Below are 15,459 nucleotides of genomic sequence, written 5' to 3' on the forward strand. Positions count from 1 at the left end.
ATGAAGGTTTTTAAAAGTTATTATTTTACTTTATTCTGGGGTTTCAAAAATCCTCTATAGGCTGGACACGGTGGTTCACGCCTGTAATCCCAGCACTTTGGGAGGCCGAGGTGGGTGGATCATGAAGTCAGGAGTTCAAGACCAGCTTGGCCAACATAGTAAAACCCTGTCTCCACCAAAAATACAAAAGTCAGTTGGGCATGCGCCTGTAGTCCTAGCTACTTGAGAGGTTGAGGCAGGAGAATCGCTTGAACCCAGGAGGCGGAGGTTGTGGTGAGCCGAGTTTGTGCCACTGCACTCCAGCCTGGGCAATAGAGCAAGACTCTGTCTCAAAATAAATAAATAAAAATAAATAAAAATCCTCTATATGCTAATGGCCCCCAATCTACACCTCTAGGTCTCTAACCTTCCATATATCTTAGAGATATGTTGACTGCATGTTGACCATCACCACAGTCACCTCAAACTCAACTTGTCCAAACTAGATTTTTACTTTTCCCTGTCAAAACTGCCTCTTTTTTTGGTTAATCCTTTCTGTCACAAAGTCAACAACAGCAGAAGTCTAAACTTGCACTGACGCTCTCTTTTCTCCCTCAAATCTAACCAATCCTCAGATCTGACTACTTACATCCTACATTTTTGTCGACTATCTCCCCTCCTCTCAATTCGGATCACCTCTGTCATAGTTCAGGCCTTCTTTATTTCCCCATCAGCTGACTTCAACCACCTGATAAGGCTGCTATCCCTAAGTCCTCAAACCGACTCTCCATAGCCCTGTCTGAGTGGTCTATCTTTAACAAAAACCCGACCAGCTCAGGAAACTGGACACAGGAAAAATCCACACTTCTAAATAGGACAACTAAGATCCACCATAATCTGGTTCTCTTTCTCCTGCCTCTTCTTTTACTACTTCTTGCCTTGTCCCAGTAATATAAAGTGCTTGTACTTTCTTCTCTATACCCTTATTCATACTCCTCTGCCTGGGATGCTCCCCCGACCCGCCTCTCTTCACCTTACCAATTTCTATGAATCCTTTCCTATTCAGCTCAGTATGAATCGTCCAAGGTACTCAGTACCTTATGCTTAGCTGATCCTTGCATGTACCTCATAATTTCTTTTGTAAACCTTGTTGCTTTATGATTATGTTTGTTGAATCTTCCCCACCATGTACTCGTTGGGGAAAGGGATTGTATTTATTAACTCTGTATTCCCAGTACCTAGCATAGTGTCTGGTACATGTTAAGAAGCCAAATATGTTTGTAATGCAAATATTCTAAGTCTGTAAACCAGTACTTCCCCCAACAGAAATCCAGTTATAAATAAATGGTTAAAATAACAATTAGGTTCTATAATTACATTAGTGTCATAACTTTAGGTACACTGTAGGCTAAATAGGTCTTTCTATTCAGAGACTCTAACTACTGTTTAAAATGTTATTTCTAATGAAAATGCCTTTCCAGTTTCAAATTATGTATTTACAGCTAGATGTAGGCTATCTGTAAATCAGGAGAAACCTGTAGTATTAAATGCTATGATTAATTTCATTTTAGCTTAAACTGGTCTAACAGTATCTGTAATATAACACCCATGTTAATCAAACTTCGGTATTCACAGTAAACAATGCTTGCCAACCCAGCACTGCCAACAGTTAACAATGTATTTCTTTGTCTTTCAGGAGTAGTTACCGGCCTGAACAACAGAGATAAGGTTTTCTTTTCTCTAACAAGAGCCAATAAAAAGCAACAATTATAAAACGTTCAATGCAAAACAAATAAGTGTATGTAGCAGGCTATTTACCTAACTAACTTCAAGGTCATTATGCGAGTATAATCAAGATATATTCCACATTAACATCCATGGCAGGAATAATGCTACAAAGGTATTCGGATTTATTCCTGTTCATTAACGAGTACAATTCATCCTTAGAGAAGCAATACTGGTAGAGAGTAGCTTTCTATTTACGTCTGGAATACCCACATCCAAATCAAATAATTTGGTCTCATTATCATGAGAAATTAAGAATGTCAGAGATAGAAATTCTCAGACTGAGTCCTCTTGTTTTACTGATGAAGAAACAGAGGCCAGAGAAGTGAAAGACCTACAACTTGACCAAGTTCACTCTGTGTGGAGAGTAGCAGGTCCAGATGAAGACCTAGTTCTCTCAGAGATGCATTCCAAGCCAGAGTTGTGAGAGCCACAGCACCCTGGGAAAATGAACAGTACTTAACTGATTATGGCCCTCCCTATAGAAGACTTCTACCTGATGTGTGCTTAGTTGAGAATATAATCCCACAAAAGAACTATCATATGTAATCTCTTGGTAAAATGAATCAAAATTCCCTTATTCTTATAAGGTACCTATGTTGCTAGTCTAATAGAATACCTGTTGTGTTAATTACCCAGGTATACATTTATCAAACTCATCAATTTGTAATTAAAATGGGTGTACCTTACTGTATATAAATCCCACCTCAATAAAATTAATTTAATAAAATAGCATGCCTAAATTGATTCTTCAGTAATAGCCAAAGGCCTCAAAGTACTGGGGCTCTGTCTGTAGCCTTTGGTTCTCAACTAGTTCCTGCCATTGCTATCAATGTGGGATGTATCTTAATTAGACCCTCCTAGTGACCTTGAAGTTAGTTTGGTAAACAGTCTTCTTAATACATGTATTTGTCAGCACAGGCCACTAAAATTTTATGCTTAGGTTCGTCATTATCAAATGAGCCCTGTCCCTGAATTAACCTTAAGAGACTTTGAATGTCACTGTGAGTCAAACCATGGCTCCTTGAAAGCTGGCCCTCTTGGAAGAGGGATTCTTGGTATGTACCCTCTAACTATGGAATAACTGGTGGAGCATTAATTCAAACTGACAGATAGATGTGCAGGACTCTGTTGAAAGCTCCAACTAGAGGGCTATGAACCCAGATGTCATGCCAAAAAGAAAAATCATAGCCCATGTCTAGAAAAGACATCAATATTACCTTCCTACACATGTAAGGTGTGTGTCACCATGTCCAGAGCACTGTAAGAAACATTGTGTCTGATCTTCACAAGGCCTGTGTAGAGGCAGCAAGACAGGAGCATGGATGGTATCACTACCATCAAAGGCCTCCAGACTGCAGACCTGAACAGCTGAGCCATAGACTATCAAGGATTCAGCTTTAAGGAACTTGTTAGGAACCAGAGGTCACTGGCAGGAACACTAGTATGATTCTTCAGTATGGGAAGATTTGCAATCGTCCAAAATCACCTAAAATAGCAGGTTAGAAGATATCCAGGCCATACTTTGCTTTTTGATTGCTAACTCTGCATTTTAAAAGCAATTAGAATGATTAAGTCATATTAAAAGAAATACTACTTCTTGTCATAATCCTCTTTAAGTAGAATGTTAACTGATAAATCAAATAAAAAATAATGAATTATTAAGTCATTTGACTAGCATGGAATTGTTACCTCCAAAACCTGTCTTAGTAATATCTCATTCAAGAAGAAAGAATGAAAAGTACATTTGAAGCAGTTGCTAATTGTGATCTCATTTAATCAAGCTTTTTAAAAACTTCCTTATTTTAAATATGAAGACTTGGCAAAAATATTTGTAATATTTAAACATAAACAGGATGAAACATAGCCTACTTTTTTGTTTTAACACCAGGAGCCATGTTTCACGTATTTACACTAGATCTCTGCTTTGTAAAGCTGAAGGGGCAAGGAAGAGTAGTAGACAACAGGCATTCTCAGGGAAAAAAGAGGTTAAAGAAAGGGTATCTTTGGATTACTGGCAGAATCAAGAAAGAATGTACAGAAGCTTCTGCAGAAAGGAAATGAGATATTCAGCAACTCTGGAGCTACATTCAGGAACTTTGGTGGAACTGAGGGTCAATAACCACATAAATTACTTCTCAGTATTCCCCATTTTACAGATGAGTAAACTGAGGCTTAAGGATCAAAGTCTTTTTTTTTTTTTTTTTTTGAGATGGAGTCTCACTCTGTCACCCAGGCTGGAGTGCAGTGGTTGGATCTCAGCTCACTGCAAGCTCCGCCTCCCGGGTTTACACCATTCTCCTGCCTCAGCCTCCCTAGTAGCTGGGACTATAGGTGCCCGCCACCTCACCCGGCTAGTTTTTTTTGTACAAGGATCAAAATCTTAGAAATAATTTTTTAAAGTGTAGGTTCTCAAAGTTTCTATATCTTAAGGACTAAGTAAGGCTAAAACTCTAGAGAACAATATTAAATGCCTGCAAAATGCTGGCATGATGGTTACAGTAAGATTTTGAGGGTTTTGCCTTATCAGGCCCTATTTAGCAGAGACAAAATTAAAGACCTGCTGTATCTCCTTGTCAGACAATTTACGAAGAGAAGCTATGCTGCATGCAGAGATTTCTAAGCACTTATTTTAATCAAATGTTCAGAAAGATGAATAGTACAGCATTTTTCTTACAGCTGAGTGAAAATGGAGGGTGGTCTTTGACTTTTGCATATAGTATTAGACTTTCATACAGAGATGTCTTCACTCTCTTTAGCTAAGGGTCTTTTTCATGTTTCTGCATGGTGTCCTTTCAATGCCTTTTGGCTAGCTGTTACAATTCATCAGAAATACGAGCCTTGGAAAACAGTGTTTTGCCATTATTTAAAATTGTCTTTGCATTTTTGCCTCTGCTTTACACAAATGAGCAGAATATAGAAATAAGAAAGTACTAATACTAGTGATAAGCACAGGCCTCAGACTGCATAAAAAGATGGAAATGTCTAGGTATGTTCAAAGTGATAAATTCTGGACCTCAATTGAACACATCCTCTGAACTTAAGTGGATTAAACCTGTGGTTTGACAGCAGGGAGGGGAAGAAGAGGAGGGGAGAGGAGAGGAGGGGAAAATTAGGAAACATATTTTGAATTCTGAAAATCATTGAACAATGTTTCTAAAAGGGAAGAGATAACTAGTACATTATAACTATTTGTTAGCTCTTTCCAACCAGAACTGCCCCTAGATCGCATCATCCACGTAACTTTTACACATGAAAAAATTATATATGAAAGGTGGGGATTTTTTGCATTTTCTTCACTGCATTTCCACTAAATAAAAAATGACAACAGGATCCAGGTATCATTTAATTTTTGTTTTGTTTTTTAGAGACAGAGTCTATGTTGCGCAAATTGGACTGGAACACCTGGGCTCAAGGTATCTTCCCACCTTATCCTCTTGAGCAGCTGGGCCTGAAGGCATGTGCCATCACAGCTAGCCCCAAATATCATTTAAAAGCTTCCTCAACTCTGACAGTGAAACAAGGTATTTCCCTGACCCCTTCACAGGCTGGAACTGGAGTGCATGGGTGCTGGCAGGGTGTGAACTCCACTCACTCAACCCGGTCTCAGGAGGGAGAGCATGCAGATGAGTGGGTGCAGGAGCCAGGTCAAGTGCTTTTGGGCACCTGCAGGAGCAAAACTCCGTGCAGGTCCCATGACAGTGTCTAAGGGGATGCCCACGACCCCTTAAGGCACAGAAGGAATGGTACAGTGCCGTTTTAGCTTTGCCATCTGTAGACAGCTTAAGTGTTAACAGCTCAGTGGAGGGTCAGTGTGGCAGCCTTTTGCACCCACACTCATGGCACCCGAGTTCTTGTCCAGCATCTAGGAGGAATGAGGTCGCCCGGGCAAACTGAAGATGGTAAATGCAGGGGATTTTATTGCCAATAAAAGTGGCTCTCGGCCGGGCCGGTGGCTCACGCCTGTAATCCCAGCACTTTGGGAGGCTGAGGTGGGTGGATCACGAGGTCAGGAGATCGAGACCATCCTGGCTAACACGGTGAAACCCTGTCTCTACTAAAAATACAAAAAAGTAGGCGGGCGTGGTGGCAGGCACCTGTAGTCCCAGCTACCTGGGAGGCTGAGGCAGGAGAATGGTGTGAACCTGGGAGGCGGAGCTTGCAGTGAGCCGAGATCGTGTCACTGCACTCCAGCCTGGGTGACAGAGTGGGACTCCATCTCAAAAAAAAAAAAAAAGTGGCTCTCAGCAGGAAGGGGAGCTGAAAAGGGGATGAAGCAGGAAGGTAATTTTCCCCTGAAATCCAGCCATCTCCAACTAGACTCTTCTCCAAAGCTACACCATCAAGCTGTCCTGAAGTCAAGCTGCTTCTCCCCAACATCCAACCAGTCTCCGACCTCCAGCTGCTTCTCCTCCTCTCTGCCGGCTGAGCCTCAGGTTTTCATGGGCACAGGATGGGGAGCAGGGCAAGCTATGGGTGGTTTTGGAAAAGGCAGCATTCAAGTGGGAAAACAGGGATGTAAGTTCTCACTTTGGGCCACAGTATCAGGCCTTTATTAGGCTTGAGGGTGGTAACTTAACCAGGGACCCACCTTCTTCTACCCAGAATTTCCCTGCCTCCTGTGCCTATCTACAGGTAGCTTCAGACATAGTTTCCAATCTTTCCCACCTCCTGGTATACACACTGTGGTGTAAACGCCTCTCCTTGAGTGTGGACTATACCTAATAACTTGCTTCTAGTGAAGAGAATACAACAAAAGTAATGGGATGTCACTTTCATAATTAGATTACAGAAGACTGACTTTCATCTTATTAATACTCTCTCTCTTGCCTTCTTGCTTGCTCACTCTGGTGAGCAAAACTGCCCTCTTGTGAGATGTTCTATGATGAAGCTCATGTGGCAAGGAACTTCACCTCATGAGCTGATAGATGAAAGTTTCCACCCATCAGCTCACAAGGAAATGAATCCAGTCAACAACCAAATGAGCAAGCTAGGAAAGGGATTCTTTCCAGTCAAGCTTTGAGATCACTACCACCTCTTAAAAGATCTTGAAACAAAGGACCCAGGTAAGCCACATATGGATTCCTGACCCACAGAAGCTGTGAAATAATAAATATTGTTTAAGCCACTAGGTTTGGGGTTAACCTGTTATACCACAACAGATAACTGATACAGAATTAAAACATAGCCAACATGTCATAACCTAGAATGCTGTTGAAAATCCAGTAAGTATTCTGCTTGAATACACAGGTGTCACAAGAAAGCAAAATCAACAAACCAAACCTATAATTTGCTGTCAATCAGTATGAAAAAATATCCAAAGTCATGTAATACACAGATGGTTCCTAACATACAATGGATCAATGTATTGATCTTTCAACTTTAGGATGGTGCAAAAGCAATACACATTCAGTAAGCTCCTTAACTTACAAAGAGGTTACTTCTGGATAAGCCCACTGTATGTTAAAGATATTATAAGTTAAAAACATACTTTTGCCTTATAATGTTTTCAACTTATGATGGGTCTATTGAGATGTAACTCTATGAAAAATTGGGGAATATCTGTACTTTCCTCTGTAACTAGAGTATCTATTGCAACATTTCTTTTTTATTTTATTTTATTTTATTTTATTTTATTTTATTTTATTTTATTTATTTATTTAGAGATAGGGTCTCGCTATGTTGCCAAGCAGGAGTACAGTGGCTATTCACAGATACAAATAGTGCATTACAGCCTTGTGCCACTGGCCTCAAGCAATCCTCCCAGCTCAGCCTTCAGAGTAGCTGGGACTACAGGTATGTGCCACCCTACCCATTTTGCACCATTTTCTTTAATCAAATGAAATCATATCTGACTTAAAGTATTGGCAAGGTTTTTTGTTATTATTACCCTTCTGATAGACTTCTAACAGAATAAGTTTTTAGTTCTGTGAACTAAACATTTTAGTAGCTGTTAATTAATAACAAAAGCCAAAAGATTCCTGGATACAAAATTATTTTCTCTCTCAACTGGATCTCACAAAATTTTGATACACTGTACCATGTTTGCAGACCATATACTTATTTGTGCCTACAGACTTCAAAAGACTGCAAATTCACCCACTAATGTGAAAAGAGCTTTGGGATGGAAACTCCACACATATTTATTTATTTATTTTTATTTTTTATTTTTTGGGACTGAGTCTCACTCTATTGCCCAGGCTGGAGTGCAGTGGCACGATCTCAGCTCACTGCAATCTCTACCTCCGGGGTTCAAGCGATTCTCCTGCCTCAGCCTCCCAAGTAGCTGGGATTACACGCATGTGCCACCACACCCAGCTAATTTTTGTATTTTTAGTAGAGATGGGGTTTCACCATGTTGGCCAGGCTGGCCTCAAATTCCTGATCTCAGGTGATCTGCCTGCCTTCGCCTCCTGAAGTGCTGGGATTACATGCGTGAGCCACTGCACCTGGCCTCCACACGTATTTTTTAAAAGACAGAGCTAGGGTTGGGGACCTAAAGCATTCATTAAAATCCTTCATTCAATAAAAACTTCGTGCTTATTGTGTACTAGGTTCTGGGATATTATAATGAAAAAGAGATAGTCTAACTGATAGTTCAGTTTCTATCACTGATCTAGTAGCAAGATTCTGAAATGAAGAAGTCATAAATCCACTTAATAATATTATTATTTAGCCAGCATTTCTCTATCATTGCTGAAGAATAATGTGAAATTGCCAAATGCCTTACTGAAATTCAATTCAAATAACTTATGAGCACAAACAATATGCCAATGCTGGAACTACAAAAATTAGTGAGATGTTATGAACCTTGCTCTCAAGAAGCTCATACTTTTGAAAAAGAGATAAACTATATCTTGGCATTCTTCCAATCTACCAAAATAGTAATCCCATAAAAATGAGTCATCCTACATTTCATTTTCTTACTCTTAGCTATATCCTGCTATAAAATTAAAATACATCTTTTCTCCCTTGGTGTTTACAAGTTCCAAATATTTATAGACTTATGCCTCTATTTCACTGTCTCTCAGCCAAGATGAACATATTTAGCTCTCTTTCTCCTTTCCTTTTAAAGCAATTCCTCATTTTAAGTTATTTTTGGTGACTTTATTTACATTCTCTATTTCTGTATTAAATTCTAGGATTCAAATGACATAATTAAAATACTGATTTAGATATAAAATCCATCATAATGGAAAACACCAACCTTTATGATGACGTAATACCTCTGTGTGTGATGTCCAAAACACTGGCTTTTATTTACTTTAAATTTTTTATATTATATTGTAAATTTATATTTACTCTAACACATTTAATTGTATGGATTTTCCAGGTTTCTCACATCAAATGAAATTTAGAGATGGTGAGCACTCAGTTGTGACTAACAAATAGTGTAAAGCCAAATTTCTTACAGCAATAGAAAATGAAGCATTAAGAAAAACGAAACTAGTCATTGACTACAACAGCAACTCTTAAGCTCACAAAACAGAATTTTTCAAATGTCTCCATCATCCTCTTTTTAAGACCATATTCACATTTGATATACTTTGTATTTCTGTATCTACTACAGAATATATTTATAAAGCAAGCATACAGTTTAAATCTACTCCTGAAAGTACTTTGGCAAAACCACGACAATATGGCACAGATATCAGGACTCAAGATTAGTGAATCAAGAATTGAAGAGGCTATCACAGACTAGATTCCTGTTGGTTCAAAGTTTCTTTTTCTTTTTATTCAGACAGGGTCTCGATTTGTTGCCCAAGGCTGGAGTAGAGTGCAGTGGCACAATCACGGCTCACTGCAGCCTTGACCTCCTGGGCTAAAATAGTCCTCCCACTTCAGCCTCCTGAGTAGCTGAAACTACAGGCATGCACCACCACACCCAGTTAATTTTTTATTTTTTGTAGAGATAAGGTCTCACTATGTTGCTCAGGCTACTCTTGAACTCATGGGCTCAAGCAATCCTCCTGCCTTGGCCTCCGAAAGTGCTGAAATTACAAGCATGAGCCACCACGCCCACTCAGTTCAAAATTTCAAATCTTATTAGAGTTATTCACTTGAGGAGTTGGAGGCATTCAGTACATGTGTGGGTAAAATATAAACCAGTGCTATACTATGTAAGAACCAGATTCAGAATGCATTTTCAACACTGTGTTCATGCCATTGATGAGGTAATAATAATCAGTGGTGGCTTTTTTAGTGGGGGAAAAAAATCATTCCGTGTGCACAAACTGTCAGTACTTAAACAAAAAGACCCCAAAAACTCTCTAACTCAAGCAGGCTCCAACCAATACCTTCTGAGCACAACCTCACACTACTGCAATTCAGTTTATCCATATTTGAGCCAACCAGAACTGCACATCCTTTCTGAGATAATCCAAGTGCTTCTTTACCTCAGAATTTTTACATTCCAAACTCCCTTAGGTTACCCTCATCACCCAAGTCTCTATTTAAATTCTACTCATCCCTCAAAGTCCAGCTCAAATGCAACCTGCTCTTTGAAACTTACCCTTATCCCCCACTCAGAAGCTCTTCTGACCTTACATAGATTTAGTCTGTACTTCTCATGTAGCTACAATCACATTTTCTCTCATCTATCTTATAGTGTAATTGTTTGTGTGTATGTCATATTTCTTCAAGGCTCCTTGAGAAGAAGGTCTTTGACATGGTCATATTTGTGTTGTTCCCATCCCTCTGTGTTTTACACATACAAGAAAAAAAAATGTTCATTGAGGATAGTGTATTCAAATGCCTGATCCCCAAAATGTCAGTACTATTCTCCCTGATACTCATTCACTGAGGAAATACTTCCTCAACATCTATTGTGTACAGGGGCAGTAGTGAACAAAAAGAGTCAGACATAGACCTTGCTCTCTCAAGAAGTTCACAGGCTAGGAGATGTTCTAAGAGATCTCTAAAACTGCTATAATACTAATAGATAAATTCCATAAGAGAAGTAAAGATGCAGTACAACAGGAACCAACAACAAGAAGAGATTGATTCCAAGTAGACATGGATATGAGGGTAAGTTTTAATTAACATTTGTGTTGGGCCCTGGAAGACAGAGGGTATTTGAATATGTTGAGATGGGGTAAGGGGTTTTAAGATAGGGGAAATAAAGGCCATTAAGGCAGGAAATACCAGAAGGAGACAGGGAACACTCAGTAGTTCAGTAGTAAAGTATACATGAAAGATGACAGGGATAGAGAACAATTTTAAAGGCAGTTAAAGCTATAATTGGTAAAACTCTGAAAGCCAAATAAGGAAGTAGAGTTTTAGTCCGTAAGCAATGAGGAACTATTTCAAAGTTCTTGAGCAGGAGCTGAGTAGTTAGTCAGAGGGTCCAAAGTGGACTGGAAGGGAAAGAGATTGTTGAAAGTATAGGGAAAGTATAGAGGCTAGTATCACAATGCAAGAAAGAGGTAATAAAAGCCTGAACTAGGAATGAGGAAATAGATGAATGCAAGGTATATTTTAGATACAATGCTGAAAGAACTTGACAAGTTCTGGATGTGGAGTGCAAAGAAGGGTCTCCAAGAGGTAAAAGAAGTTTCTAGGCTAGGATGAGGGTGGTGCCATAACCAAAAGAGAGGACACTAAAGCAGCAGCAAATCCGAATTGGGAGGACATTGAGTCCTGGCATACTAAATTTTGGTATCAGTGAACATTCACGTGACCATATCATGAATAAAATATGTTAAGCTATGCTGTTTAGAACAAAATATACAATTTTATGAAACAAGAGAGAGGAGCTCAGATACATTAATCTTCAATAAAAATTTTTGATCAATGATTCAAAGATGAACATAACCTCAAATATATAACCTGCATATGTTTCACAAAGTGCATGGCAGATTAAAATCTAAAAGCCCATTTATGAAAGAGTTCTTCTCATGATCTAGAACAACATTATGTACCCAATAATCTTTTTGTTTGTTTCTTTTGAGATAGGGTCTGGCTCAGTTGCCCAGGCAGAGTTTGCAGTGATCTCAGCTCACTGCAACCTCCAACTCCCAGGCTCAAGCCATCCTCCCACCTTAGCCTTCCGAATAGCGGGGACCACAGGATCACACCACCACACCCAGCTAATTTTTGTATTTTTTGTTGGAGATGGGGTTTTGCCATGTTGCCCAGGCCAGTCTCGAAGTCCTGAGCTCAAGTGATCCACCCACCTCGGCCTTCCAAAGTGCTGGCACTACAGGCATAAGCCACCACACCCAGCCCAATAATCATTTTAAAACATGCTGATTCATAGCTAATAGTAAAGTGGACATGTGGAAGTCTCAAATATCTTACAGTTAAAAATTATAAGGAGAGGCCGGGCGTGGTGGCTCACGCCTGTAATTCCAGCACTTTGGGAGGCCAAGGAGGGTGGATCATGAGGTCAGGAGTTCAAGACCAGCCTGGCCAAGATGGTGAAACCCAGTCTCTACTAAAAAACACACACACACACAAAATTAGCCAGGCATAGTGGTGGGTGCCTGTAATCCCAGCTACTTGGGAGGCTGATGCAGAGAATTGCTTGAACCCAGGAGGCGGAGGTTGCAGTGAGCCGAGATGGTGCCACTGCACTCCAGCCTGGGCGAGAGAGTGAGATCCTGTCTCAAAAAAAAAAAAAAAAATTATAAGGAGAAATGCTCCTATTAATATGGTAAATGCATCTTTTGTGGTCACTATCATTTGACCCCAATTTATACAATGTCACAGCAAGACATGGTCAAGTCAGATGAGTAGCCCTGACTGACAAGGTCCCAAGGGATACTAACTAGATCCTTTCATCAATAAACACTTCTCATCAGTTAATAAAATGGAATTTACCTACATGTATCCCTACCATATCCCAAGAATTTTCAAAAGCCTAAGAAACAAAAGATCATGAAATCACTTTGTGGGGGCAAAATAAAATCTCTGATGATAAACTGAGGAGCAAATGAGGATTACAGTTATTCCATAACCATATCTTCTTAAGAACAAACAAAAGAAACTTGCATCAACATAAACTAAAATAACAACAGTGTGAAGATGAATACCTAGCAATATAATTAGATATCAGTAAATGATGGTTACATGTATATCGAATAAAAAAGTAAAATCAAACACTAAATTGCAGCTAATTTGCCTCATAAGTATATACCACCTGTTAGATTTATTTATTCATTTGTTTATTAATATTGATAACATTCTTTTTACTAGATGCAATGTCATTATTTCAGTTTAGATTTTAAGGGAAAGAAAAATGAGAACTCAATATTAATTACATTTTTACTAATGAGCAATAATATGAAGAACAAATTGGATTGAAATGTGCATGTTTCACATGTGACTACTCCATTAAAATTGTACAGTAATCATTTGTTCAAAATCACACTGATATTTTACAGCTATGCATAAATATAATGGAATGATATACACCAAATGTTAAATAGTGTTAATCTTTTGATTACAGGTTTATGGGTGATTTTTATCTTCTTTTTTGCTTAGGTATCTTTTCAAGTTTTTCTATAATTAATGTTTTATTATAATGGTACCAAGAAGAAAATAAATTTTTTAAAAGAGGAGGGAAAAACATATTGATGAATTTAAAAGAAAAAGACTTACCAAGTCTCTGTGAAGCACCCAATTTGCATGGAGGTAATGGATACCATCAAGAATCTGGTAAAGTAAGGATTTAACCATAGATCTTGGCAACTGCATGGGCTTTTTATTTGCTTTTGATGCACGGTGAAACTTAATAATATGCTAAAAATTAAAAAAAAACATAATAATATAGTCTTTGCTAATATCTATGCCAATAAAACACAATCAATGCTGTAATAAATGCTCTATATTTTAAAATTACTTATTAAAGGCCAATAATGACACAAAGAAAAATAATTTGAATAATAAGTTCAACCAAAACTGAATCTATTTTGAGGGTGAATGTGACCCTGTTAATGAGGGGTTATAATGACTAAATTTACTGAAACCATTAAGATTTTCATTAAATAGGACCAAAAGGTAAAAAGGACTGATATTGAAACAGCTGCCTAAGAAGAGTATTATATTCTCTACCGACAGAATGAAAGATTAAAAAAAGAAAGAAAAACTATAAATCTTCACTTTCTATAAAAAGTTAGCACTTAGTACACTTGGGTAACATCACTGATCAGGTGTATATTTGAATTATTGGAAAACTTCCATCTTTGTTTGGCACAGAATAAATAGGAATATATTCCTGGGAGTTAATGTTAAATATGAAATTGCTAAAAAGGAGGAGAGAGAAAAAATAGGAAATTAAATCCCATTGAAATAAATAAAACCGGGTCATCATATTCAAATTTTTATATCCACATATTGTGGGTTATAAAAACATTGTACTGAAAGGCAAAAAATGCTACCGGCCCCCCCAGTGCTCCCACCTCCACCTCCATCCCCACCCCACTCCTGTCTCTGTCCAAAACATAAAATGGACACTGAGGACCATCAAAACACTATGCAAACAATACTGATGAAATTGTCAATAGTGCTCCAGTAACTTTAAGATGACCAAATGGTATGTAAAATTATTAAGCTATTTATACAGCTTTCTTATTTTTATAAACTGCTCGGTAATAACACTGATTTGATTTTAAGAAATAATAGAAAATTAGAGTTTATACTATAGCAGTGATTTCCAGTAGAAATATACTGGGAGCCACATGTATAACTTTCCACTTTTTAACAGCTACATTAAAAAAAAAAAAAAAAAAAAAGAGGCTGGCTGTGGTGGCTCACACCTGTAATCCCAGCACTTTGGGAGGCCAAGGCAGGCAGATCACCTGAGGTCAGGAGTTCAAGACCAGCCTGACCAACATGGTGAAATCCCGTCTCTATTAAAAATACAAAATTAGCTGGGCGTAGTGGCGTATGCCTGTAATCCCAGCTACACAGGAGGCTGAGGCAGGAGAATTGCTTGAACCCAGGAGGCGGAGGTTGCAGTGAGCCGAGATCGCACCCCTGCACTCCAGCCTGGACAACAAAAGCGAAACTCCGTCTCAAAAAAAAAAAAAAAAAAAAAAAAAAAAGACACAGGTAAAATCAATGTGTGTACTTCAGATATTTCTGAAGTGATTTATCTAAATATTACAAATACTATCTTCTCAGTAAAATGTCAGTTTAGTGGTTAAATTCTTTAAAATCAACATTTATGATTATATTTATTTTGAAATATGGTATTGGACAGTACAGTTCTACAGGACCTGACTATTCCAATGTACTACATCATCTTCTTTCATCACCTCACTGATGTTCAAAGTAAAGTACATACACTATCAAGTAAGCCTTGGTTGACATATAGGGGAATACAGAAAAATGGGGAAAATACAATGTCTATGAATATCCATGAAAAGAATTGAAAAAAACACACTGGAAATTCTTGTCCATATCTGCTATAATAGCATACACTCTGAAAGTTTCTTTAAGACCTGAGTCTGTTAAAGTTATTCCTCAAGAGATTTATAACTTATACAGACGATAAACCACATTATATTGAATCAAAATTTATTAGTCACGTGTGATCATACAACTGTGGTCCCAGCTACTTGGAAGGCTGAGGCAGGAGGATCGCTTGAGCCCAGGAGGTCAAAGCTGCAGTGACCCATAATTTTGCCATTGCACTCCAGCCTGGGTGATAAAGCGAGACCCTGTCTCAAACCAACCAACCAACCAACCAAC

The 15,459-nt window shown here is 38.5% G+C and overlaps 1 protein-coding gene across 4 annotated transcripts in view; it reads right to left on the reverse strand.

Annotated features, from left to right (window-relative positions):
- Positions 1–15,459, reverse strand: part of CDK19 (cyclin dependent kinase 19) — a 215,930-nt gene that overhangs the window by 51,847 nt on the left and 148,624 nt on the right. For all 4 annotated transcript variants that reach the window (XM_008007334.3, XM_038001010.2, XM_008007336.3 and 1 more), the window contains one exon: positions 13,366–13,506. In XM_008007334.3, the coding sequence (XP_008005525.1) occupies positions 13,366–13,506 (141 nt within the window). The remainder of the gene's footprint in view (positions 1–13,365; positions 13,507–15,459) is intronic.

The sequence above is a fragment of the Chlorocebus sabaeus genome, chromosome 13 (genome assembly GCF_047675955.1).
Source record: "Chlorocebus sabaeus isolate Y175 chromosome 13, mChlSab1.0.hap1, whole genome shotgun sequence".
Taxonomy (NCBI): domain Eukaryota; kingdom Metazoa; phylum Chordata; class Mammalia; order Primates; family Cercopithecidae; genus Chlorocebus; species Chlorocebus sabaeus.